The 23,302-nt window shown below is 51.6% G+C and overlaps 10 protein-coding genes across 10 annotated transcripts; 4 read left to right on the forward strand and 6 right to left on the reverse strand.

Moving 5' to 3' along the window:
• Window positions 1-59: 59 nt before the first annotated feature.
• On the reverse strand, window positions 60-914 carry J4E93_006240 (uncharacterized protein; the record flags this gene model as incomplete). Its single annotated transcript, XM_049344157.1, has 1 exon — window positions 60-914. One exon carries the CDS (start codon window positions 912-914, stop codon window positions 60-62), a length of 855 nt encoding a protein of 284 aa, XP_049198592.1.
• Window positions 915-1,907: 993 nt separating this feature from the next.
• On the reverse strand, window positions 1,908-3,174 carry J4E93_006241 (uncharacterized protein; the record flags this gene model as incomplete). The annotated part of the gene is made up of 3 exons (XM_049344158.1): window positions 1,908-2,597; window positions 2,650-2,695; window positions 2,744-3,174. 3 exons carry the CDS (start codon window positions 3,172-3,174, stop codon window positions 1,908-1,910), a joined length of 1,167 nt encoding a protein of 388 aa, XP_049198593.1.
• Window positions 3,175-4,282: 1,108 nt separating this feature from the next.
• Window positions 4,283-6,693, forward strand: J4E93_006242 (uncharacterized protein; the record flags this gene model as incomplete). Its single annotated transcript, XM_049344159.1, has 3 exons — window positions 4,283-4,380; window positions 4,428-4,933; window positions 5,417-6,693. The coding sequence occupies 3 exons, from the start codon at window positions 4,283-4,285 to the stop codon at window positions 6,691-6,693; spliced, it is 1,881 nt and encodes a 626-aa protein (XP_049198594.1).
• Window positions 6,694-7,244: 551 nt separating this feature from the next.
• Window positions 7,245-7,920, forward strand: J4E93_006243 (uncharacterized protein; the record flags this gene model as incomplete). The annotated part of the gene is made up of 2 exons (XM_049344160.1): window positions 7,245-7,249; window positions 7,272-7,920. 2 exons carry the CDS (start codon window positions 7,245-7,247, stop codon window positions 7,918-7,920), a joined length of 654 nt encoding a protein of 217 aa, XP_049198595.1.
• Window positions 7,921-8,004: 84 nt separating this feature from the next.
• Window positions 8,005-9,177, reverse strand: J4E93_006244 (uncharacterized protein; the record flags this gene model as incomplete). Its single annotated transcript, XM_049344161.1, has 1 exon — window positions 8,005-9,177. The coding sequence occupies one exon, from the start codon at window positions 9,175-9,177 to the stop codon at window positions 8,005-8,007; it is 1,173 nt and encodes a 390-aa protein (XP_049198596.1).
• A 1,792-nt stretch (window positions 9,178-10,969) lies between these two features.
• On the forward strand, window positions 10,970-11,736 carry J4E93_006245 (uncharacterized protein; the record flags this gene model as incomplete). Its single annotated transcript, XM_049344162.1, has 2 exons — window positions 10,970-10,977; window positions 11,022-11,736. The coding sequence occupies 2 exons, from the start codon at window positions 10,970-10,972 to the stop codon at window positions 11,734-11,736; spliced, it is 723 nt and encodes a 240-aa protein (XP_049198597.1).
• Window positions 11,737-15,647: 3,911 nt separating this feature from the next.
• J4E93_006246 (uncharacterized protein) lies at window positions 15,648-16,442 on the reverse strand (the record flags this gene model as incomplete). Its single annotated transcript, XM_049344163.1, has 2 exons — window positions 15,648-16,393; window positions 16,439-16,442. 2 exons carry the CDS (start codon window positions 16,440-16,442, stop codon window positions 15,648-15,650), a joined length of 750 nt encoding a protein of 249 aa, XP_049198598.1.
• A 1,422-nt stretch (window positions 16,443-17,864) lies between these two features.
• On the forward strand, window positions 17,865-18,782 carry J4E93_006247 (uncharacterized protein; the record flags this gene model as incomplete). Its single annotated transcript, XM_049344164.1, has 4 exons — window positions 17,865-18,042; window positions 18,153-18,230; window positions 18,285-18,575; window positions 18,637-18,782. The coding sequence occupies 4 exons, from the start codon at window positions 17,865-17,867 to the stop codon at window positions 18,780-18,782; spliced, it is 693 nt and encodes a 230-aa protein (XP_049198599.1).
• A 143-nt stretch (window positions 18,783-18,925) lies between these two features.
• On the reverse strand, window positions 18,926-19,789 carry J4E93_006248 (uncharacterized protein; the record flags this gene model as incomplete). The annotated part of the gene is made up of 1 exon (XM_049344165.1): window positions 18,926-19,789. The coding sequence occupies one exon, from the start codon at window positions 19,787-19,789 to the stop codon at window positions 18,926-18,928; it is 864 nt and encodes a 287-aa protein (XP_049198600.1).
• Window positions 19,790-20,941: 1,152 nt separating this feature from the next.
• J4E93_006249 (uncharacterized protein) lies at window positions 20,942-22,243 on the reverse strand (the record flags this gene model as incomplete). The annotated part of the gene is made up of 1 exon (XM_049344166.1): window positions 20,942-22,243. One exon carries the CDS (start codon window positions 22,241-22,243, stop codon window positions 20,942-20,944), a length of 1,302 nt encoding a protein of 433 aa, XP_049198601.1.
• Between the last annotated feature and the right edge of the window lie 1,059 nt (window positions 22,244-23,302).

Genomic DNA, 23,302 nt, shown 5'->3' on the forward strand with positions numbered 1-23,302 from the left:
ATAAAAGCTTACAACATCCAGAGAATGGTATATGGTATGACAACAATAACTCCACCATCCTAAGAAACATAAGGCCAAATCCCGCGTTGAGGATTCATGACCCGCTGCGACCTTCCAACTTCCCGTGAAGACATAAACTGACGTAGACCGTGACAAGATGGAGAATCCCTAACCGCGTCATCATCGAGCAGCTCTGGATGCTCGTCGACGACCATGAACACCGCCTCCCGCAGATCCGTCGCATGCTCAGGAAGGTCTTCGTAAACCCACAAGATGGCGTCAATCGTCTCGGGATTGGGATGGTAGTATTCCGCTGCTTCCTGGAACCTCTTTGTACATAGCGCCTGTAGGTCGGGTACTAGGTACTTGTCTGCAACTTCCCAGAGTTGGAGGTGTAGCAACATGTGGCGGGGTGTTGGAGTATGGTAGAGCGCTCGGCCTGAGCCCTTTGGCATATCTTGGAGTATCCGCTGTCGTTTTTGCACGATCTGATCAGGTTGTACGTTTTGTGATGTTTGAAGTTTCCGCTTCTTCGAGCTGGTTGAAGACATAGCGCCGACTGCTGGTGATGTTTCTCCGTGGGGCATCCTCGAACTGTCATCAACACTGTGTGGGTGGTGCTGATCGGAACCTTTGCAACTAGCGTACGGGCTGCTGCGATAACTTCTGATCCATGTCAGATCCTTTGTGCGCGCATCGATCTTCCAGGAAGTGGCGTCGTAGTCGCCTTCATGAAGAAACTCGATCATGAGACTGACCATGGCAGGTTCATCGTCATGAAGTGTTATGGTGCCTTCGGAAGCCTCCTTCCCAAATTGTGTTGCGCGTCCAAAGTATTCAGAGTAGGGAGTAATGACGTCTAGATCGACAGTATAGCTATCAGGCCCGCAGGCTATAGTGAAGTTGGAGTTCATGACTCTGGAGTGTAGTCGTCTCGTGTAGAGGTTGAGGTGTGGGTAGGTGTGAATGGGCGAAGGTGGATTGGTAGTGATTGTCGGCAAAGTGGATAGACTCAGTTCTTGCTAGAGTGTTCACGTGCGTGAACAAGCGATGATAGACAAAAAGAGTATTCACTCTGTCGCTGACCACGTGAGCCATGTGCCTTAGGATTTGACATGAACTTACGATGTGGCCACTTGGGATGAGAGAGGCCGCACATCGTGAGATCGAGTTTGCGATGCGGCACTGAGCCAAAGACCTGGGCTACCTTCTAGGTTTTGCAGTTTCTGAGCGCCAACCCCGTGCAAAACGTCGTCCTGCTACCCTCAAGTGACAAGAGGCGTGATTCTTGCATAGATCATGAGGTATGGACGTTGGCGGAAAAGAGACGTGTCCGGCCACGAATCTTTGCAAGAAGTCGAGCAACCAATGAAGTCGTGTAGACTGGATGTATGCTCGCTGGCTAGAGAAAGAGTGCTTGGGAGCAATCACTTGGTCTTGTAATCTTTGCGTGTACCTCGACCTGATTGGAAGAGATGACTCTAACGCAGGACCTAGGTTTCAGCACCCAAGACCGAGAATCCCGGAAGGGCGAGATTGTATTGACCAGCATAGCGGGCGTACGGCATGCTCCGTGCAGAGAGCCTTAATACGCAGTGAGGATGACCTGACAAGGCCGCAGCTGTAGTGTTCCGTGGCAGGTGGCACGGCCCGATCGGCTAGTAACGCGAGCATGTCCGAGAACGAGAAGATGTTCCGAAGGCACGGCGCAGCGGGGGCGCAGGGTCGTAAATGCTGTGTAAGACCGTCCGGTGGTAGGCTAGTGACCGGTGAGCAACCCCACCTCCGCTCCATGCAGTAGGCTACAGTCTGCAGCCCTGTAGTGTTCGACACTAGGGCTGCAGCTTCGCCACACAGTTGCCACCGTCAGATTGGGGTCCGGATGACAATCCCGCGAGACGAATGGCTCAGTTTGAGCGTATTCTTCCAAGCCTCCAGCTAGATTTCCGGGCCTTCTCCGTCGTTGGACTTTGCTGCCGCGCCTTTCTGAGCGCAATGACAGCCTTTTTGTGTTCCAACTGATTCTTGTTCCGTTTCAGTATTGCTGACTCGTCGGCGCCCATGTCCAATATGAGCGTGATGAAGTCTACTTGATTGTGTGCGACGGCATGATCTAGCACGGAGGCAGGTTCGGTGTCTTTGGCGTTGATATCGGCGCCGAATACGAGGAGAATGCGAGCTAGATTGACATAGCCACGCTGCGCTGCGAGGTGAAGGGGAGCGCGTTGATGGTCCCCCAGAATGTTTACGAGAGTGGCAGGCTCTGGGTGCTGTTCCAACATCGAATGAATTTCTGCAACGAGGGTGGGGTCGTCCTTGCACTGCACCACTCTGCGGTGGAAAACTTTCCAGTCTTCCTCTGGCTTTGAGATGCCGAATATTTGTTTAGAGATAATACTTTCGTCGTCGTCGGATTGTGTAAGAAGAGCGCTCGAAGAGGACGAGGAGACGGAGAAACGCGGTGGTGATGTCGGATTGGACGCTCTGCGGAGGTGTACTGGATCTGAGATAGTGTCCGTATTTGAGAACCACCGATCAAGCGAGACGAGGTCATCTTGAGCTGGCCGATTCTCTTTGCTGTCATACGCTATGGGTTGCTGTCTGAGCGTCAGCACCATCTCTTCTGCTATACATTCCACGTATACTTACTGGTATTGAGCTCTCGGAAACGCGACGAATATACGAACTGACTTCACTAGCATCGCGTTAGAAATATATAAGTCTGAGGAAGAACAGTACGAACAGATATGAGCAGGCTCCGGTGACAAGGACAATATCTCCGAGGTATCGTCGAATGTCATCTACCGCGAATTCGATATCCTTGGCTACTGCGTCCATTCTTCGTTTCACAGAGGCCTTGTCGAGAAAGGTCTCCGCACTTTTGCTTTGAAGTCCCAAATCCGCTATCTTGCGTTTGATCTCTCTGAGACGATCGCGACATAGCGCGATCTTCTCACGCACCAAGATTGACGGCTCGCTATTGCCATCGGGCTCAGCTTGATGGTACTTCGAGTTGAGTAGGCGTACAACTCCATGCAACTCTGTGATTCTTTCGAGGAGTCGGTCGACCAAGTCGTCGATTTCCCGCACCGCTTCGATATAATTCTTGCATGCTCGAACGAGGGCTAGCCCAACCGTTGCGATGGTAATTATGCTGGAGACCGGCTCGGCCATGGTTACTTGGGTGCCGTGTGTGGTGGCCAGGCCCGCTTTAAAGTGGATCGTTGAAGGAAGTCTGGAACCAGGTTGTGGTGTTACACAAGGATATCGTCTAATAAGTGCAGGCGAAAGCGCAACGATCGTTACGGATGCGGCATCGAAATCATTTGAAGAAGGCCTCTTGCCAGGCGGCTCAAAGATCAAGAAGGGGCTTAGCAGAACGCGTGCAGCCTGTTCATGACCAAGAATGAGGACGGGTAATGTGGGAGGCACACGTGTGAAGTGAGTTGACGTAAGTGTCAAGTATAAACAGTCAAATGCTCCATGCAAGGGTTGGCATTCGTCCGATGCGTCAACGGGCTGGGGCAACTCCACACGTACCTGGGGAAAGCGGCTGGCGGGGAAAGCTCGACGGCCGCACTATTACAGATCAAGTAGGCAGCCGCTTATGTGCCGTCCCTTTCTCACCACATATCGACTAGCCGAGCGGGCTGCGGGGACAGCTCATACGCCAAGGAACTCGTCATTCGGAAGTTCATTCCGAATGCCTGCGATTTCACGTAAACTGGTTCATCGTCTCGAACGGGGTCTCGAAAGGCAGAACAGACGTCCCCGCGATGGCGCGTCCTAGTTAGGCGATTTCAAAGCATCCTGCTCGGCAGAGGGCTGAGGAGAGAACTCAGTGTCACCAATAAAACCAAGGTTGCAAGGTGATGCAAGGGCTGACCCTAATGCCAATTGCGGCTTGGTGGCGTCTGAAGGCACTTATTGATGTATGCGTTCATTGGCCGAAGTCTCCCAAGACCCATGTCGCCTGAAAAAGGGCAGCGAGGCATGCAAAAAGCAATGGCAAGGCAACCAATCCACTGACTAGAGGGCGATCATCAGAACGTAGACTTGTTGCTCAGCCACCCGTCTAGCAGTATCTGTAGGTAATATGGCGGTGGAGGACCCCGACAAGACATGCCGTATGCACGATCAGGCTCGCCCTTGGGAAGACCTGTCAGCCTTATAGGACTCAGCCCGATGCGGCAGGCAAACATATATTGTGATGCTGGGGCGCGTTGTCGCACATTGATTACGGCCCCTAAGCGGCATACTCTTGCTGAAAGCGCTGGCCACTATGACTGAACCCCTTCAGCAAGCAACAGCTTTTGGAGGCACAGTAGGGAACCAAGCCCTTGCGACGAATCAACAGCGCTCAACAGGCGCAAGACAAAAGTATGCGCATGAGTCAATGTTAACAGAATGTAACTGACTTGGCATAGTATAGATAATCCGTTTCTGACGTTCGATGACACGATTCCCGACCTCAAGACTCAACGTACTGAGCTAGAAGAGTATGTTTGGGAATTTGCTTCATTAGCCGGTCTCAAAGACCGCTATGAATTGCTTCGATTTGGTGCTCGTCTCGCTCGAGACAAGTATGAGGCTATAAGAAAATACGCGGATGAGCTCACAGATTCGGAAAAGGAGTTGTTGGAGAAGGAGAAGGATGAGAGTACAGGCTTTTGGAAGCAGTCCAAATTTCTCCGCGCGACAATCATGACCGCAAGTCTTGCGGGTATGATTCAGGGATGGACGCAAAGCGCCAACAATGGTACTGCTCATGGTATGCCAGACGAGTTTGGCCTCTGCTATCGTAGGGGCGAGGGGTGTCCTTCAGCCGATCTTTGGACGTTTGGAATGCTGAACGCCATTCCGCTGCTTTCCGCAGGCCTCTTCGGTACCCTCCTTGCAGATCCGCTACAGGAGAACTTCTTAGGGAGGCGAGGTAGTGTGATGCTGTCTTGTGGCATCACGATAGCCTCGACAATCGGTGCATCACTTACGCACAACGTAGGCTCACTCGCAGCTTGCCGAGCTATCAACGGAATAGCTCTGGGTGCAAAAGCGTCGATAGGTCAGTGGAAGCTCTCGCTCATGCTTGTTTCGATGAATTTAACACCTTGTAGTTCCGATATATGCAGCTGAGATATCACCGGAGCACATACGTGGCGCTGTTCTGGCGAATTGGCAGCTTGCTGATGCAGCCGGTACGTCCTCTCCTCTTGATACAGTGCAATCGCTGATCCGCTAGGCATCTTTCTCGGGTTTCTAGCAAACTTGCTGGTCGTTGTTTATGTGGAGAGAGCAGAGTCTGCATGGCGCATTCTTACGAACACTGTGCTCATCCCCACGGTGCCATTGCTGGTAATGATATACTTAATGCCGGAATCGCCTCGATATTTGATGAAGCATGGAAAATACCCCAAAGCACTCGAAGCCTTCGAACAGGTCCAGACCACGCGGTTACTAGCAAGTCGGGATTTCATGTATGCGCATGCTCAGCTGGATTTCGAAAGTCGACTATTGAAAGGAGAGACGAACGAGCTTGGCACCCTGGCCGATCGCGTAGATGTCAGCTTGCCGAGCTTTTCTGGAGAGCCATCTTCGCCATCGCCAAATCGCGCACAACTAGAAAGGGCTGCTGAACACGAAGCCGGATCGCCAAGTCGATTCGCCCTAGCTCCCAATGTCGAGGGAACGAAGTTAGGGGCAACAGCGGTCCGGAACGATAGCCAGCACCAAGTCAGGCCGCAGCCCGAGCAAAACGAAAACAGTAACATTGAGCTCGCGACATTGAACAGGAGGTGGAGTGACATATCCAGCCTAAATTTCGAGGTTGGGGTCAGACGAATGAAGAAGAACAATCCGTACTCGTACAACATCGGTGTCAACGGCTACTACAAGCGTCTGAGGGAGTTATGGTCCAACAAGCGGTGTCGACGAGCATTGCTGTGCGCTTCCGTGTCCATGATCACCCAGACCCTGACAGGCGTCAATACGATCGCCTTCTTAGGCACGATAGTGTGGCCCAACTCCGGAACAAACAGTGATCGTACATCCGCGATAATAGGCCTGGCCTTTGGAGCAGCGAATTACATGTTCGGGCTGCCTGCTTATTGGTCTTCGGATCGATTGGGACGTTCCGTCATGCTTTTGCTCGGCCTGCCAAACATGGCATGGTCAATCCTAGTCTTTGCCTTCCTCTTCAAGATCACCGACACGTCCGTCCAGATACCATTGGTCAGCATCTTCGCGGTCATCTTCGTTGCCTTCTATGCCCCGACAGCCGGTACGTCTCCATTCTCGATCGCAGCAGAGGTCTTTCCTCTCGTGTCGAGGGAGGCTGGCATGGCTGTTTCCGTCGCGGTCAACCTTCTGGGTGCTGGCATATTGGTACTAGTCTTCCCATTCCTGCAGGACAGCATTCGGCCGACAGCTGCATTCTCTATCTTCGCAGGCTTGAATATGGTGGCGTTTGTGCTGGTGTATTTGTTCGTTCCGGAGACGAGAATGCGGACCCTGGAAGAGCTGCAGTATACGTTCGATTTACCAACGGGATGGCATGTCGCGTATCGTGTGGGGTACATACGACAGCATGTCTGGGCGAATTGGTGGAAGTACTTGACTCGCAAGGAGGTTCAGCCGCCGGTTCCGTTCTACGAATGGGCGCGAGTGACGTACAGAGAGATGGAAGGTGCCAGCTGAGTTGTGGACATCCTCAGTGGAGGCGGACCGCTGAGACGGAGGTTTGAGCGCGACTGGACGCGATCCCCTTCCGCCAAGCAAATGACGTATCAAGGCTAGCGCGGAAGACCCCGACCACAAAGTGCACGCCTGCGCCTGAGTATTGAGGAAGGAAGATACGTGTAACTAAACACCGTCGTCTATCACAACAGCATTCTGCAATGATTTAGGCTTCGAAATATTTCATGTGTGTTGGTTGACCTTTTTGGCTCACATGTCTGTTGAAACTGGGAGCTTCCATCACCTCATGACGATGAAGCTGCGCTGAGCATCATAGACGAGCGTTTGTCGGGTTTTCTCTCATTAATTGCCAAGATCCTTTGCGCCTTCACCCTGAGTGACAAGGTTCTCAGCTAGCGCCTTTACGAAATAAAGGCGGCGCACGCAATAAGATCTATCCTCTACCTTCACATCTCACGACTACCTAGGTAATAACAGCCTTGCGGTAGAGCACCGCCTGAAGCGATCAAGATGACGGCTCCATTAGAGGAAATGTAGGTCAAAACACTAAGATGCTGTACTCTACTAACAAAACAAAGAACCTTGCGCAATCAGATCGAGTCGCCTCTACTCCGATTGCCAGGCGAGCTGCGCAATCGTATCTGCGAGTTAGCTGTGGGCGGAAACATCATCGTCGTACGAAGCTGCTACAAGCGACCGGGAAAAATCTCGGTCCATCTCACCTCCGCTGATACTCCTGGACCGGTTACATCTGTTTCGGGCATCTTTACCATGGGTCTCGCATGCCGTCAGCTACACCAAGAAATAGCTCTCACCCAGTACACAAAGAATATCTTCCATTTCGATGGCGTGCAAGCATTTCGAACTTTCGTGGAAGGTCTCACTACTGCACAGCGAGCGCTGCTCACGTCTGTATCTATCAACGTCGAGGATTACTTGGGGCCAAAGTTGTACTGGGATTTGTTTACAAATGTGTGGAAGGGCCATGAGGGCACCAAAATATTCCTGCCCGAGCTAGAGCGTGTCTACATCAATGCACCTGACCGACAACTCTCCCTTCTGGTGCATGTGGAGGTTGTCCTTCACATTCTTTGGGAAAAGCTGAAAATCGGCACAGAACGCAAGGAAGGCATCTCGCTCATGGCCTTTGATGTGTTTCGAGGAATGGAGAACCGAGATCAAGCAAAGACGATCAAACTGAGTTGGGGCGGTGAGGCGTTCGTCTGATTGGTGTTTCTCTTCTGGCCCGACACGGCGAGACCCAGTCGCTGCAGATAGGGTAGGCATTACAGATGGTCATCGGTTCTTCTCCTACATATGGAGTGCCCTTGAGATAGCCAGGCTGACAATGGGATAACTCATGATTCGATCATGAAAGCCATGCTTAACAATTTGTTCTCTGATGACTCCACGCTTCCCTTTCCATTCCACTTCCCAACCACCGGCACCTAGAGGCGTCCTCTCTTTCGACTTGACCTTCTCTAGTTCTTCGAAGGTAATGGGTGGGGCTGAAACAAACGTTGCCTTAACAGCGTGCCAGAAGAGGACATCGGAATGACTCCATGGGATATCGTAGTCATCTTCGGCGTGTATTAACGTGATGTCATAATTTCGCTGCTTGCCGTTGACTTTGATACTGTCCAGTCGGTGAATAAGTGCTGCAAGTTTCTCCTTGGATGGAAATTTGGTGATTATGAATCGGTTCAGCAGGTTCATAAGCGGTGGAAATACCGCAAGAGGGGATAGCAGCGGAAGGGTGCGAGCAACTTTGTACGTCCTGGTAAGCGACTCCACATCAGCGAATGGTGCGACCAAGACGACTCCTGCCAGAACGATAGGGGTAGGCTCTGAGGCCAAGTGGTGAGTGAGCGACAAAGCTACGGCAGTACCCATAGATTGGGCAAAGATCACAATCCTTTCTGTTGGTATACCCGCAGTATCCGTTACGAACTTGAGCAAAGTAAGCGCATCTGTAAGAAGACCCGATTCCGAAGGCCACCCAGTACTGGCACCGAAACCACGATAGTCGATAACCAGGACATGTACGTTGGTCGATGTCGCGCTCATCGCCCTGTAACTTTGTGGCCGCCATCCAGATCCCAGTGTGCCTGCCGCACCATGCAGATATATAACTACTTGCGCAGTAGGGTCTTTCAGTAAACGGAAGGAGATCCGGTCTTCGACATTCGCGCAGAGTCCGACTGGCTCCTCACGGAGTTGGGTTTGATGTTGGCGGTATGTCTCCAGTGGCAGAACGTGCCAGGCATGTAGAGTCTCACCATCTGGCGTCTTGAGATTGAAGGGTGTGACTTGGTTGCGCAGAAAGCCCCATTGCTCGGGTACGTTGATATCCTGATTCCAGGTTCGAGTTACTCGGTGCAGGAAGATGACGTGATCCTGTAGAGTCGGGATCGTGAGTAGCAAGACGAAGCCGAGATAGAACCCGATGAGACCAATGAAAATTGAGAGAAGAAGCGTAAGCATGCTGGTGGCTATATACCTGGTCTATCTTGAGCTTGAATAGTCCAGTCGCGGCCAGGACGATTTGAGATTTGCAGTAGCGCTAACCGATGTGGGGTAAGTGGAGCATGATGACTGGAAGAACGCCACATGTTCGGACGTGTGCAGTTCTTCATGTGATATACACTTCTCGAATGCTAGAAACTTCGCAATATTGGTGTTGAGAACGCGTTGCAATTACGCGAAATTGTCGTGATTTTGCGGAATGACCAATTGGGCCTAGCTCAGGGTCATTGCATGTGCCGAGGTTTAGGCCAAGCACAAACCTCGCCAACGCGTCAACTCTGCGCCACCTCCTCTATCGCGCTCAAAGCAAGGTGACTCCAGAAGCCCTATACTATGCTATGGGTGTGACCGCTTTCTGATACCTGCCATGCGGTCTACCCCATGCCAAGACTGATAACAGATCAGCGGCAAGTGAGAGCGAAGTCTCACGAACGCGCTGCGTCATCTACCGCGAATGGCTGGTTTGGCAGTATCACTTTAGACATCGCTAACGATCTCGCAGTTCCGGCGCGTAATCCCATCCAAGCACAATCGTCTACGATATCTGTTTGACTCTAGACTCGGTCCACGCAATGCTAGCACATCCAATCATACCGCACACAGCATGTAGGCTGACTTCCAGGAAGAGGAAGGCACCACTAATGGCGACTCTGGCGACTGGACCGATCCCGAAACCGGTAACAGCGTAGAAGATGATGACAGAACATGCGAAAATGATTCCTAATTCGTCATGGGCCCTAGTAATACGGTGAATCAGGAAGTTCCACATCAGAAGAGAATGCATCGGTGCTTATACAGTACGCACGGTCGCAGCACGCATGTATCAAGCTTTTACGGGAACCGATATATGTCCCTTACCGACGAGGATATTATGCGCATGCTCAACCCGAGAGCGTGGAACGTCATTTAATATGACCTTCCTACTTTGCTGCTCTTCATCTTGCAGTGTACGAATATCCTCACTATTCACTACTCCTTACGCAGCTGGATCGGCCCTCAAACTGATTGAGTATATCCAATATGAATGATTTGCGAGGGAACATGTGTGAGCAGCCACATGATCGGTGACCGTATTCCAAAAAAAGATTAGGCTGATGGTTGCTGACCACACCTGAGGAAGTGGCTTTACTATGTCGCTTCGAGTGTATATATGGACATTTGCATCGGCCAGCGATGGAAGGTGCGAATTCCAACCCCAAGTTCGAGATACAGCCACAGTCGACATGGGCAACTCTGCACCGAACATGCAGCTGCCAGACGCAGCTACCATCCTCCAGTCCGTTAACGCTACGATAGATCATACAGCCTATTCGTTCCCTACTTCTGGATATCAAGTCTTCCTGTCTGTACTTCGCACCCTCCTCATACTTCTGTTTCTCTTTGTTACATACCATTGCTTTCACTACTTCACATGCGAACTTCCGCCGTTTGGCTCGGGTCTCAAAGCTCTCCCGGGTCCGCGCTCAACACTTCCTTACTTAGGTCGCGTTCACGATGTCGACCGCATGCAGGCTTGGACCTCAATGCACAAGTTCAGCAAGCAGTATGGCGGGCTGTTCGCATGTACACTTGGGGGCGAAACGCACATCTGGGTCGCAAGAGAAGATGTTGCGCAAGACTTAATGGTTAAGAATGCTGAGCTGAGTTCGGCGAGGGCAGATATTGGGTCTTTCCCAGGGGTGACACAGGACTTTTTGTACTTGCCTCTGCTCGGGTACACAGGTATGTCTGCCAATACCAAGACTCTGATATGAGCTTGTCACTGACCTCCGACTTAAAGATCACTTCCACCGTCAAAAAAGATTCGCAAACGCAGTGATGACCCGCGCAGCTAAGAACCAATACTACGGCCACATCCAGCTTGAGATGAAGCGCTTCATGCACGAGCTCTCCCAAAAGCCAGAAGACTTCTTCACTCTCACACATCTCTTCTGCGCTAGAATCAGCTCTCGCCTCGCGTATGGCACCGCTGATCGTTCAATAGAGCACATGACCAACGCCGGCGCCTTCATCTCTCAACTTGGCCCTTCTGGACCCATACCTAATCTCATGCCGTTCCTAAGATATTTCCCTGAGTGGATGGTGCCGGGTCAGCGTGGAGTGCGAGAACGCCGAGAAAAGGAAGCAGTGCTGTGGAAGGACACATTCGATCTGGCAAAAGCATCCAAAGACAATACAATTTACACGACCGCAAGCTTGGCTACCAAAGCTATTGGCTCCGATACCGACCTTCTTTTCGCTGATGAGGAAGAGGCCATAGCTGCAGTTGGCATGCTCTGCACTGTCGCGATCTATACTATTGGCGGACCGGCGACGCTGTTCGTCATGGCTATGATTCTGCATCCGGAATGGCAGGAGAAAGTACGCCAGCAGATCGATGAGGTAGTTGGGAAAGATGAGATGGTGGACTTGAAGCACAGTTCCCAATTACCGATCTTGAGGGCAGCTATCAAGGAATGTGTGAGATGGAAGAGTACTGTTCCACTCGGTAAGTTCCTGCTTCCCTCTGTATCCTAAATTTCGATCTGTTCCAAAATTCATACAGCATAAAGCTAACCAGTCATCAGGCGTTCCTCGTCTACTCTCGAAGAATTACACCCACTCCGGCTACCACTTTCCCCGAGGCGCCGTCGTTCACGTACTCGACATTGCCATGTCTCAAAACCCCACCACCTACTCCTCTTCTCCTCCCTCCATCTACGACCCCTCCCGCTGGCTCGACCCCTCGTCTCCCAATTTTAGGTCTCCACTTACCGAACATCCACGCTTGAAAGGCCATCATAACTTTGGGAGGGGCAAGAGAGTGTGTCCCGGCCAAGATCTTGCGGAGGCGGAGCTGTTGGTCTTTTGTGGAAACTTGGTCAAGAACTTTGAACTTGGGAAGAAGGACGGAGTAGAGATTGGGCCGGACCAATGGACACCGCATGTCATCGGGGGACCGTTGCCGTTTCCCTGTGAGATCAAGGCGAGAAATGGTGAGAGGGCAGGAGTGGTTGATAAGTGGTGGGAAGATGTTAAAGGGCAGATGGAGGGGTAAAGAGGTTCTCGGTGTTGGAAGCGAATACGCGTGTTGTTCTTTCGACATACCATACAATCTTACCATTCCCCATAATTCAACCAGTGACAATGCCCCACGTCAACCAAGTGTCGATCGTCTTCTTTCTCTCTAGCAGCCTCTCTTCTTCGCTCTCATGATCGCATGCTGCAACTCCTCTCCTCTCCTTTGATTCTGCTGTCTCCCTTAGTAGGGTGCTGCCACCATCGCTCGCAAGCTCATATGAACGAAACTCCGCGTTCGACCATCCGGTGGCTAGTCATAGATGATCAGCAATGGTCAAACAATGTAACGATCAAGAGACTGCAAACCTTGTGCGCTCAACGAGCCCTTCCAGTCATCGGTCAGGAAGTGTAGGAAGCAGCCATGCGAGACCACAACAATATTGTTCTCCGGTCTGTCTCGAAGCCATTGCCGAGCGCTTTCGGCTCTAGCGAGAAGTGAGGCACTCGTGAGCGATGAGTCAGTCTGCCATACTTGGTAAGCCTACCCTGTAATGATACTTTTTGGAATGCTGGATCAAGATTTGATGGTCCATCTGCCTACTTTCACTTGCCAGCCCTCTTCTACGAGGCCGAGGTCCGCTACGGTGTTCTCAAACTCTTCCTGAAGAACTTCGACATCGCTGCCGGTGTCGCATGGCAAGTTGCTTGCTTCTTGCAACGAGGGTAAGGCGAGGACCTGGACGCCCCGGGTCACTTCTGGCTCGAATCCTAATAACGCGGTGTGAATTGTTCGTCGTAGGGGTGAAGCGACCACGAGCTCAACTTCGGCATGGTACGGAAACGTTGCTGCGATTTCGTGGCATTGGTGCTCGCCATACTGTGTGAGCGATGGATCTGGAACGTTGTGGTTGCTGTAAGACAGATTGTGCACACCTTGCGCGTGCCTGACACAATGGATAATACGCGCCACTATGCGCAGGACAGTCGAATTAGTTATTGCGCAACGTTGTTTCAACGGCGCGCACTCACTCGCACACCAAAACCGCGTGGTAGCAGAGTTAATGCGACGAGGGCTGAGCGAGAGATGGTGCGCAGCTGCCTGATCGGTGGGCGAGTGTGCAGCGGGGCTGTGCTGTCCCCCAATATGATTTCAGCCGCACCGCGTTCCTACCTGAGTACTTTCCTTCATCTCAGTCTCGCCCAAACAAACTACCTTCGATTTTTGGTGCGAAGGAATATCGAAATGGAGGTTTGTAAGCCGCCTGCCAAACGTCGCAAAATCACACCAAACACAGGTCACAGGCCAGTAACCAGAGCCAGCCTGGCGCGTACTCAGCAAGACGACTCCACACTACCCGCCTACACCTATCGATCTCTCAAGGAGGAAGATGAGATACGCATTCTCAAAGTCGAGAAGATAGGACCAAACGAGTGGCAGTACGACATCGAACATATAACATTGACCGATGCACCACCCTTTGAAACCGTCTCGTATGTATGGGGACCGGATACGCGGCGCAACATACTACGTCTGCGAGATGATCGGAAGATATGCATCAACGACAATCTTGCCAAAGCCCTTCCTTATCTCTCGGCGGAATGCAAGACTGGATATCTGTGGATCGACCAAATCAACATCAATCAGTCTAGCACGCAGGAGCGCAATCATCAAGTCAAGATGATGGGTGATATCTACAAGAAGGGTGAAAGAGTCATAGCTTGGCTGGGCATGGGAGCAAGACCTAGCAAACGACTTTCCGCTCTCATCACGGTAGCAAGCTACTCACTCGAACTTCGAGAGAGTATAGTTCTCACAAAAGGAAAGATCATGGATCAACTTCTTCAATGTTCTCCGCAGGACTTCGCCGCGATTTTAAACCTTCTCGAAAGTGCTTGGTTCTCCCGTGCATGGGTCTTTCAGGAGATTGTACTCTCAAAGCACGCGACTTTCCTTTTTGGAGGGCTTGCCATACCTTTCTTGGCCCTTGTGTGGTTATCGAAAGCGCCTTTTGTTCCAAAAACACCTGATGTTGCACCATTGCCTCGTACAATATCGTCCAAGCTGGCTCAGAGCTCGTCGCAAAACACATCATATCACGACTTCGTCTCCAGGCCTGGATCTCGCACTCTCTCTATAATGCATCGCAGCTGGCACAACATTTCTCATACTCGCGACGAAGATGACTTGCCTTTTGTATGGACACTCTCAAAGTTATCCCCGATGTTGCAAACCACCGACCCCAGGGACTCCGTATATGCATTTTTAGGTTTACAAAAGATCAACGACGATGCTGCACCTATCGAGACAGATTACAATTCTACCTACGAAGAGACCCTCATTAATACTGCGAAATCTATTATACGGTCGACGCGGTCTCTGAATCTGCTATCATATTGTGGGCGGGAGAGAAACGGCCAACTGTTATCCAGGAATCTGCCGTCTTGGGTACCAGAATGGCGAGCCTCGGTCTCAACACCACTTCTCGCACTCAGTTTTGCCGGATCTTTTCTTTCTAGTCAAGATCATCACATCTGGGCTCATTCCCAAGATCAATCCGAACTACGTGTGCGGGGCGTGCGTTTCGACACGATAGATAGATGCTTCGCACCTGAATTCCGGTTTCGGTCCGCTAGCTGGCATGATGAGAACCTCAAGGACTATCTATCACTCAACCAACGACTAGAGTCTATAAAAGAAAATACAGCTTGTTCTCGTGAGCGCCTTCTTAGCGTTCTCCTCACGCGAAGCTACCGACCTGATGTCGAGTACAAGCACCACCACGGCCTTTCTGGGAGCACGGAGGACCTTTTGGATGCATACGACGAATATGTGGAAAATCTTGGAAAATCTTTGGTCGTGGAAAATATCCAACATCTGCACGCGTTACGCTTTCAAACGTACCTTATCAATACCAGACAGCTCTTCTTAACAGAAGGCGGGCATCTAGGCCATGTCAACCAGCCATCTAAAGGCGACATCATCTGTACCCTAGAGGGATGCTCGCATATGGTAACATTGCGACCCTGTGGAAATCATCGTTTTACTGTTGTGGGAATTAGTTCCGTAGAGAAAGAGTTATGGGACATCAATCGACTTAATCTTCCCTATTGCGATCGTCAGAATTCGACTTGGGTAAAACACGAAGGCGAAGAGTTCATATTGATATGAAGTCGCGTCAGGAGGTCAACCACTGGTCATACTAACGGATTTTGTACCTAGTCATACTACTGGACAATCACATTGGACTTCGTTCGACATGTGGACTTATTATGTACATGTACAGTCAAGATGATATTCGTTCTTTGTACGAGCGAACAGCCATAATTGAGCAAAGTGTATCAAAATAGTAAAGCCATTACATTAATCTCTTCTCGTCAAGTTCGTAAAGTCTATCATATCCGTCTCACCAATCATACATAATGAACTTCTAGTAGTAAGTGTAAACAGGCGAGGCGGGAAGAGTGCCAAAGTCACCGGAGCCGAAGGGGCTGCTGGGCGAAACCTTTCCGCCATTGACATCAGAAACGCCGAACCAAGCAAGCTCACTGCACTTGCTGACAGTGATAACAGCGAATGCGGGCGCGGGCTGCGCAGTGTATCCCCAAGAGACGGTCAAGTCAGTACCGCATGACTGGTTGGACCAGCTCTCGGTAGCAGCATTGGAGCCCGGCATGCGGATAACAGTGCAGTGCTCGGTCTTGCCATCTGCGGTGACGTCGAAGTTGTAGTCGCAGCCGGAGTTTCCGTCGATGCAGTAGCGGATTAGGTTCGAGACTGTCCATGTCTTGCCCTCAACGGGCTTGGGGCTGGAGTTTGGTGTTCCGGTTACCGCAGGGCAAGGGGCAGCAGTTGGTGTAGGGGCAGCGGCTGGCTGAGATCCAGCGGATGGCGTAGGGCATGATCCGGGGTGAGCAGGGTTGCAACCTCCGGGAATGCCAGAGATGGATGAGAAAGTGGCAGCTGGGGCAGATGTTGGTGTAGGGCACGATCCGGGGTGAGCTGGGTTGCAGCCGCCGGGAATGCCGGAGATGGATGAGAAGGCCGCCGCTGAAGTAGCTGTTGAGGTTGTCTTTGGGAGGAGGGCGATTTGAGATGAGCACCATTCGCGGATGCGGGCGGCATCCTCACCGTAGCAAGCGGTCCGGTCGCATGAGCAGATGACTTCAGCAGTTCCTGCGGCGACGCACGAGTCGTAGGCAATTGTGCATTTGTCCTCACGCATGCGGAGAGTGGGAGATGCTGATGCAGCAGATGCTAGGATCAACGCGATGGCGGCAGATTTGGCGAGCATGTTGGCGAGAATGTCTTTTGGGTCCTGGGTCAAGTGGAAAAGTATGTTGTGTGTTGAGGAGATGCTGGTAGTTGTTCTCGGCTGTCGATTGATGATGGAGGACACAAACAACTGGAGATGCGATGGCTGGACTATATATTCTTTATGTACACGGCCACCACTATGTCATCCTAATTGTTGGTGGTAACGGAGTGTGATCGGATATACGGAGGAAGCACAGCTGATCACGTCCTTGCTTAGCCCTGGTGCCATGTTGTGGCTCTCGTGAGGCTCTCGGAGAGGCGATTCGGATCTCATTGGCTCGCGAGCGGGACTTCTACGACGTTCGGCTCTTGTTGCGCCGCAATACGAGGCTCAGTCGCATGATATGACGATATTGCACTTAACACGAGCGACGTTCCCTGGTTCAAGGGTTTTTTCGATAGTTCGGATGCATCCCGGCGAGGCTTGATGGGCAGCTAACGACTAGTCGCTCCATTATTAGCAGCCAACTATGGAATAGCACCTGTCAATCGAGCTTGACGAAGCTTGAAAAGTAATCGCTTCGGATGTCATCCGAGCAGCGGTGACAGAATAGGACCAAATTGCCAGGTAAACCTACATTTGGTATCACTTTTGGAATGCACGTACTGCCTACCCGGGTAGTCCCATGTGCCGAATACGATGTGGTAGGAAGATTTGTGAGTTTGTGACGTGGTTTTCGGCTAGCCGATCGTCTCCATGAAAACAAATCCCCGCGTCCGGACACTCCGCTTCCAGACCATCACGAACGGCGCTTCGTGGTTGTTGCATGCCTCGGCGGCCGCGATTTGGAACGTGCTGGAGGGCGAGGCGGAGCTGGCACAGTCGGTGTGTGTTGGTGGTAGTCCAGATCATAGTCGCCAGAGGCAGGTTCTACTAAGCTTTGCGCGACAATGGCATCGAGCCTCGTGCGCTTTCATCTTCGGCTGAAATCTCGTCGCAACTTCTCGTCTCTGTGTTTCCTGCTGTAATTGATGAACTCAAAGTTCGCGTCACGGTGCTGCAAGCAAATCGTCAGCGACATAGATCTCAGCGCATGTGTTGTAACAAGGCGCGATGTTTTTACAAGGACTCGTTCCGTTTCGCAACGACGTGATGTGGTGCGATTGAACAAGAGAAAAACAGCAAGAGCTCCTTCCGAACAGCCTCACGCTCATGGCGGTCGCACCATGTCGCGTCGGTACTAGCGCCACTACTAGCGCAACGCCATGCCGCTCCCGGCTCCCGCAATCGTCATCACGAAGACCAAGGGATGACCATAGACGGCAAACAACGCGCTGCCAACCTCCACAGACACTCGAGATAGACCCACCATTATATGCAAAGTCGTACATGATGGCTGCCGCTGCTCCCGAATCCGCCGACGTGACTGGCGCACGTAAACTGCCCACAGCCGAGGAGTTGTCGGAAGCGCTCAAAGTCGATGTATACGATCGCGAAGGCAAGACTAAGACGTTGGGTGAACTTGTCAAAGGCCAGAGGACTGTTTTGGTGTTTACACGGCATTTCTGTGAGTGCTAGCCAAGCTCAGGATCTGAGCGTTACGTTCGCATCATCTCAATCAGGAAAGAAGTGGCATGGTGGAAGACCAGGATGCGTGAAGGATTCTAACATCGACAGGGTGTTTGAACTGCCAAGCATACGTCCGCTGCATTAGCGAGTCTATACCGCCATCGAACCTCCCTCCTAATACGCAGAGTAAGCATCAGCCGTGCGAAATCATCATACGTTCATCTGATAGATAGTGTCCAGTTCTCATCATAGGATGCGGCTCCTATCAACCCATCGACACCTATGCTGCCAATTCTTCTTCCAAATACCCTATCTACACTGACCCTAGCCTGAGGCTGCACAAGCTTTTCCAGTTCAAGTCCAATCTAGCGGAAGGCAAAGCCGGTGACGAACAGCGAGACTACATGCGCAACGCGGGTAGTACTATGTCAAGGATCTTCGGCGGCATCAAGGGCGCGTTGGGAAACCTGCAGCATGTGAACTCTGTGGGACCAAAGGCACTGAATGGTGGTGAGGTGGTTTTATCAGCTGGTAAGTAGTCAGATGTTGACCGTCCTTTCGCGATCGCACTGCTAACGAAAGGCATTTGTAGATGGCGAATGCCAGTACATGTACCGCATGCAAAACACGGTTGATCACACCAACATCTCAGAGTTGGCGAAGCTGATTGGAGCTGAATATACCCCAGTGAGCGGCGAAGAGGGCAAAGAGCAGACTGGCAATAGCCCAGCGTCATAGTTCTCCACAGTCCACATGTGCGCGGCGTATCCAGACCTTGCTTTAGCCGAAATCTCACAAAGTCCAACTCGTTTTCTGATCATTTGATGTGTTCGTGAGGACCGTTGTACCGCACGAATCTGTTGACCTCATGGGTAAGCTAACTATCCACGTAGCACAGCTAAGGTCTCTTCAGTGTTCTTGGGCGTGAGCCATCCATGCTCAAATCGCTCCTGAGCATCAAAGTATACGAGTCGCATCTTATCCTCCTCGATTAGCCATTCCAAAGCCTCAAGCGGGGTTTCACCCGCATCATTCCTCGCATGACGCAGTTCAGGCCAGCGGGCAACCATACAAGCTGCACTTTGGTACATCCCACTGAGAGCAACAATGTGCAGGAGATTGCCACCTGAAGAGTGTAGGACAACCCCAGAGATCTCCTCTGCGCTCATCTCACTATATTTAGTATCCAGCTTTTCGCAGAACAAGTGGTCTGGAGAGGCAAGTGCGTCGACGACAATGTTCATAAAGTCCTCCGTACCTTTGGATGGCTGTAAAGGCGAAGGATCGAAATCATCTGCTGCGGGTAGGCGATGGCACGGATGACTGGCGTGGCTCGACAAGGCGAAGAATTTCGTGTTGCCCACACGCCGGAATCCTAGATCGCGAAATCGTTGTTCTTGATCATCGTGAAAGGTGCAAGGAGTCGACCCCTTTGCAGTGCTTTCCCATGAATTGACAAACGCATACACAGGCTTCTTGAAATGATCTGAGAATCCTTCTAGTACATTTCGCATGATGCGTGCGCTCCCACCGTGGCATCGAGCGGCATGATTTGTCGTGGTACCGTTGAGTAGAAGGAGAAGACCAGTGTCTAGCTCCGATCCCCAGATGCCAGACCCTTTCTTGACGATGTGCTCTTTGTATTCCTCTCTGAAGTGACCGTGGCGATCGAATAGCTTGAAGCCGAGGTTTTTGATCGGGTCCGGGGTGGCGAAATGATTCATCTGGCGATAAAAGTCGGACATTTGAGTGCGGTCGATGAGATACCCAGGGTAGAGGTCGAAGTCAACACTCGCTGCCCCGTTACGAATGAACTTTAACCAATTTTCTTCTACTACTAAAGATGGTGTTAGCCAGTGCTTGTATCGATGTTCGGTGGTGTTAGACAGTGGTTTGTGATTAAAGCTCGTAGATTACGAGAAAATCCCAACACCAAATCGTCAACAACGTTTTCAACGAAAGATTCTGATATTCTAATTTTGGGCAGAAACACAGTTCCATTCCGCGTAGAACAGTTATAAACATGATCTAACCATGGATGCAGCCCTTACACTTCCTTCCCCGCGTTCCTACGTGTCGTGGTTGCTCCACGTCGTCGCTGCAAAGGTTGAAAGAGCGAACTTACCGATGACATCGTATCCAGCGCAGGACGTAACTGGATGAGAATTGGAGTAGTTATGAGTCATTTCGCACAATCAGCTTCGTCAGATAGCGAAGTATCGAGGTTTTCAGACGGTGGTTGGGCAAGAGGTTGGAGTGAAGGAGTAGGGTGAAGAAAGAGGCAGCGTCGGGAGAAGAAGCAGGTAAACCCTTATCGACCCCGCACAAATGAGCTTAACTAACAGCGTCTAGATCCATACTGCGACGTGTCAATCTCGGCACTTCTGCGCGCTCAGTCAGGCCATGAGTGACGCTTCAGCGGCACGGCGTCAAGCAAGATTAGACCTGGAGTCGGTCCACACAAGACTCCGGCGAACGAAGATGTGATCGATTGTTCGGAACCTTTCTTGGCCCACGAAAGCCTGCGTTGGGGAACAAGCTGTCTCTTTTACCTCCCGGTTCACCACCAACGAGCAGCCAAGACCGGCCCGCCACCGACCGTAACCACAACGAGTCTACGGCTAGCATGTAAGTCAAGTTTACCAATCAATCAACTCGAGCAGTAGTACACTTCTGCATGTATTACATCGTGACGATAATGCCAAATGACTTTCGTGCAAACGTCCCGGACAGAGGATTTGACGGAAGACTTGACGAGATCTCAACAGTGTGCACATCACAAGAACAAGTGAGAGCTGTATGAAATTTATTGAAACAAAATACATTGACAAATTCATGGGTATATCTCTATCTAACATATCAGTAATCTATAGGAAATCATTACTCCAGTTGCACATCTATATCTCCAGCCCACCAGCAAACGGATCTCTCGCATCACTCCTCATCTTCGCAACCTCTTCATGCTCCCTCCTCAACGCCCTCCAATCAAACTTCTCAAACGCAAAACTCCACGTCTTCTCCGCCACACTCAACATCCACTTGCTCATTGGGCCAACATCGTCACCATGGAAGCTCTTCCTTCCCACATGCTGGACCAGACTGGGTGTGACTGCATATCTCAGCTCGTTGCGTTCGTTGGCAAAGTCCTCTGTTATGACGTCCATATATCCTAGATGGCGTTCTTTGAAGTATTCGACGAGTTCGCCGGCTTTGACGTTGGGGAAGACGAAGGCTTGACTGCAGCAGGCGAAGCGCGGCATCTCGTGGACGCCGACGGCCATGGGCTGGACGGTGATGCGGCCGAGGCCGAAGTATATGAGAATGAGGAGGGCGAGCGTGGTGTACATGGCGAAGAAGGTGCGGCGGGTCATGAGGGCGAGGGTGAGTTTGGTGGTGGGTTGTGCGAAGCGGAGGAAGAGGATGATGACCGTGGGTACGAGGGCCACGTAGACTGAGTTCTTCAAGTACGTCTTCCACTCCTCGGCGTTCCAGCCGAGAAACTCTTCGGTGTAGAAGAGGCGTAGGTAGAGGAAGTCGGGTTTCGCGCGCTGTAACGCGGCTTGTTGCTCGGCTTCGTGGATGGCGCCAAGGGTACGGTGGTACCAGCCGTCCATGGCTACGGTGTCGTCTTCGAAAAGAGCAACATAGGGTGTATATTGTTCCGTACACTTGTTCAAGAGGTATTGATAGTCGAACAGACCCTTCTCGATATAGTTGTTTCGTGCCTCCATTATCCGAATGTACTGCATGCGGTCGTAGCCGTATCCGTACGTCAGCACCTCATCGGCGAGACCAGATAGCCACTCCTCGTTGTACGCAGGGTGAGCCCCGGGGTTCGAGTGGGGTATGAAGACGATGAGGTATATCTCCTGTCGCTCCTCAGGCGTGAGGCCTTCCAGTAACGAGCCCACAGCATCTGGCAGATACTGAGCACCATCGCGCTGGTATGAAGATATGCCCACACATAGTTTCCGCTGCTTCTCGGGGCCGGCCTTAGTTACGTTCGCGGGGTTGTAGGACTCGACGAAGGTCTCGGCTTGCTGGCGTCGGACGGCGGAATAGCGGGGAGCATAGCCTTTGCGCGGGTTGAAGAAGATGGAGGTAGGATCGCGTGCGGATATCGAGTTGATAGTGTAGAAGAAGCTAACAGCGACGAAGACGGCGATGCCTATGACCAGGCGGGAAGGCGAGAAATGCATAATGTGCGACTAGACTAGTAAACGAGTGTGAAATGTTCCAAGAGTATTATCGCATCGCTAATCGAAGGGTGGAAGTGGAAACGAAAGCAACGCCGGGAGGCAGGTCATGTCATCGTCAGTGGCAGTGTCGTGGTTGACAAACAAGAAAAGGTGGAGGGAGAAAAAAAGATAGGAGCGACGACGCGCGCTCAAGATGAGGCGGGCTTGAGTGGCCTCAGCTGAGCTCCACCAAAACGGCGGATCTTGCCTTACGAGGATCTGCCGTGGCTGACCAGTAACCCGTAACCCAGGAAGATAAAATTAGCAGACCAGCATGCGCGTGGGTCGGTGCTTGGTACTCAGGGCGATGACGGGGCGCGCAAGATTGCCATGCCTGTAGTCGCGATCACGAGAAATGAAGCCCATTAATGCCCGGTCAATAGGGGGAATCCGTGATCAAAAAGTATGGAAGATTCCATGCCAATCGGTGGTTTCGGCGGTATCAGCGAATGAGGCCGTGAGCGACAACCACGGTGTCAGCTTATGCTCTTCGTCTGAGGATAGGAGAAGGGGAGAGTTAAAAGGGTGAGGAGCGACGTTCTGGACAGAACTATGTGCTTCCCGCGTGTTTAGCGTGACTGTTGACAGTGACAGCGACGTGACAGACGGTTGCGACTCCGCCTCCCCCTTGCCAACGTTGGAGAAATTTGGCTTCACCATACCGTTGGTTCACGATATTCACGATTAGATTGCCGATGGTCTATATGATCGCTCGGTTCCTTCCCACTTTCTAGCATACGGGACGAACAATCCTTCCGACAGTTGACGGGTCAAAATCAATAGTCGCTCTAACACGTGCGCAGGCGTGTTGGCGCGCGCCACAACCGAAGTGGCGCGATGACGAGCTCCGGAACATGGCCGCATCTGATGCGATGCAGCGCATTGAGTCACCATCCCATCGTCGCTGCTTTGTGAACATTCTTCCAGGGCTTGTAGCACTCAGCCCTTTCTTTGATCCAGTCATAGCCGTTTGACTCACCAGCCTTGATCCCCGCTTACCCTCGAGTCACTCATATAGCG

This window comes from Alternaria ventricosa, assembly GCF_023758065.1.
Source record: "Alternaria ventricosa strain BMP 2768 chromosome Unknown scaffold_10, whole genome shotgun sequence".
Classification (NCBI taxonomy): domain Eukaryota; kingdom Fungi; phylum Ascomycota; class Dothideomycetes; order Pleosporales; family Pleosporaceae; genus Alternaria; species Alternaria ventricosa.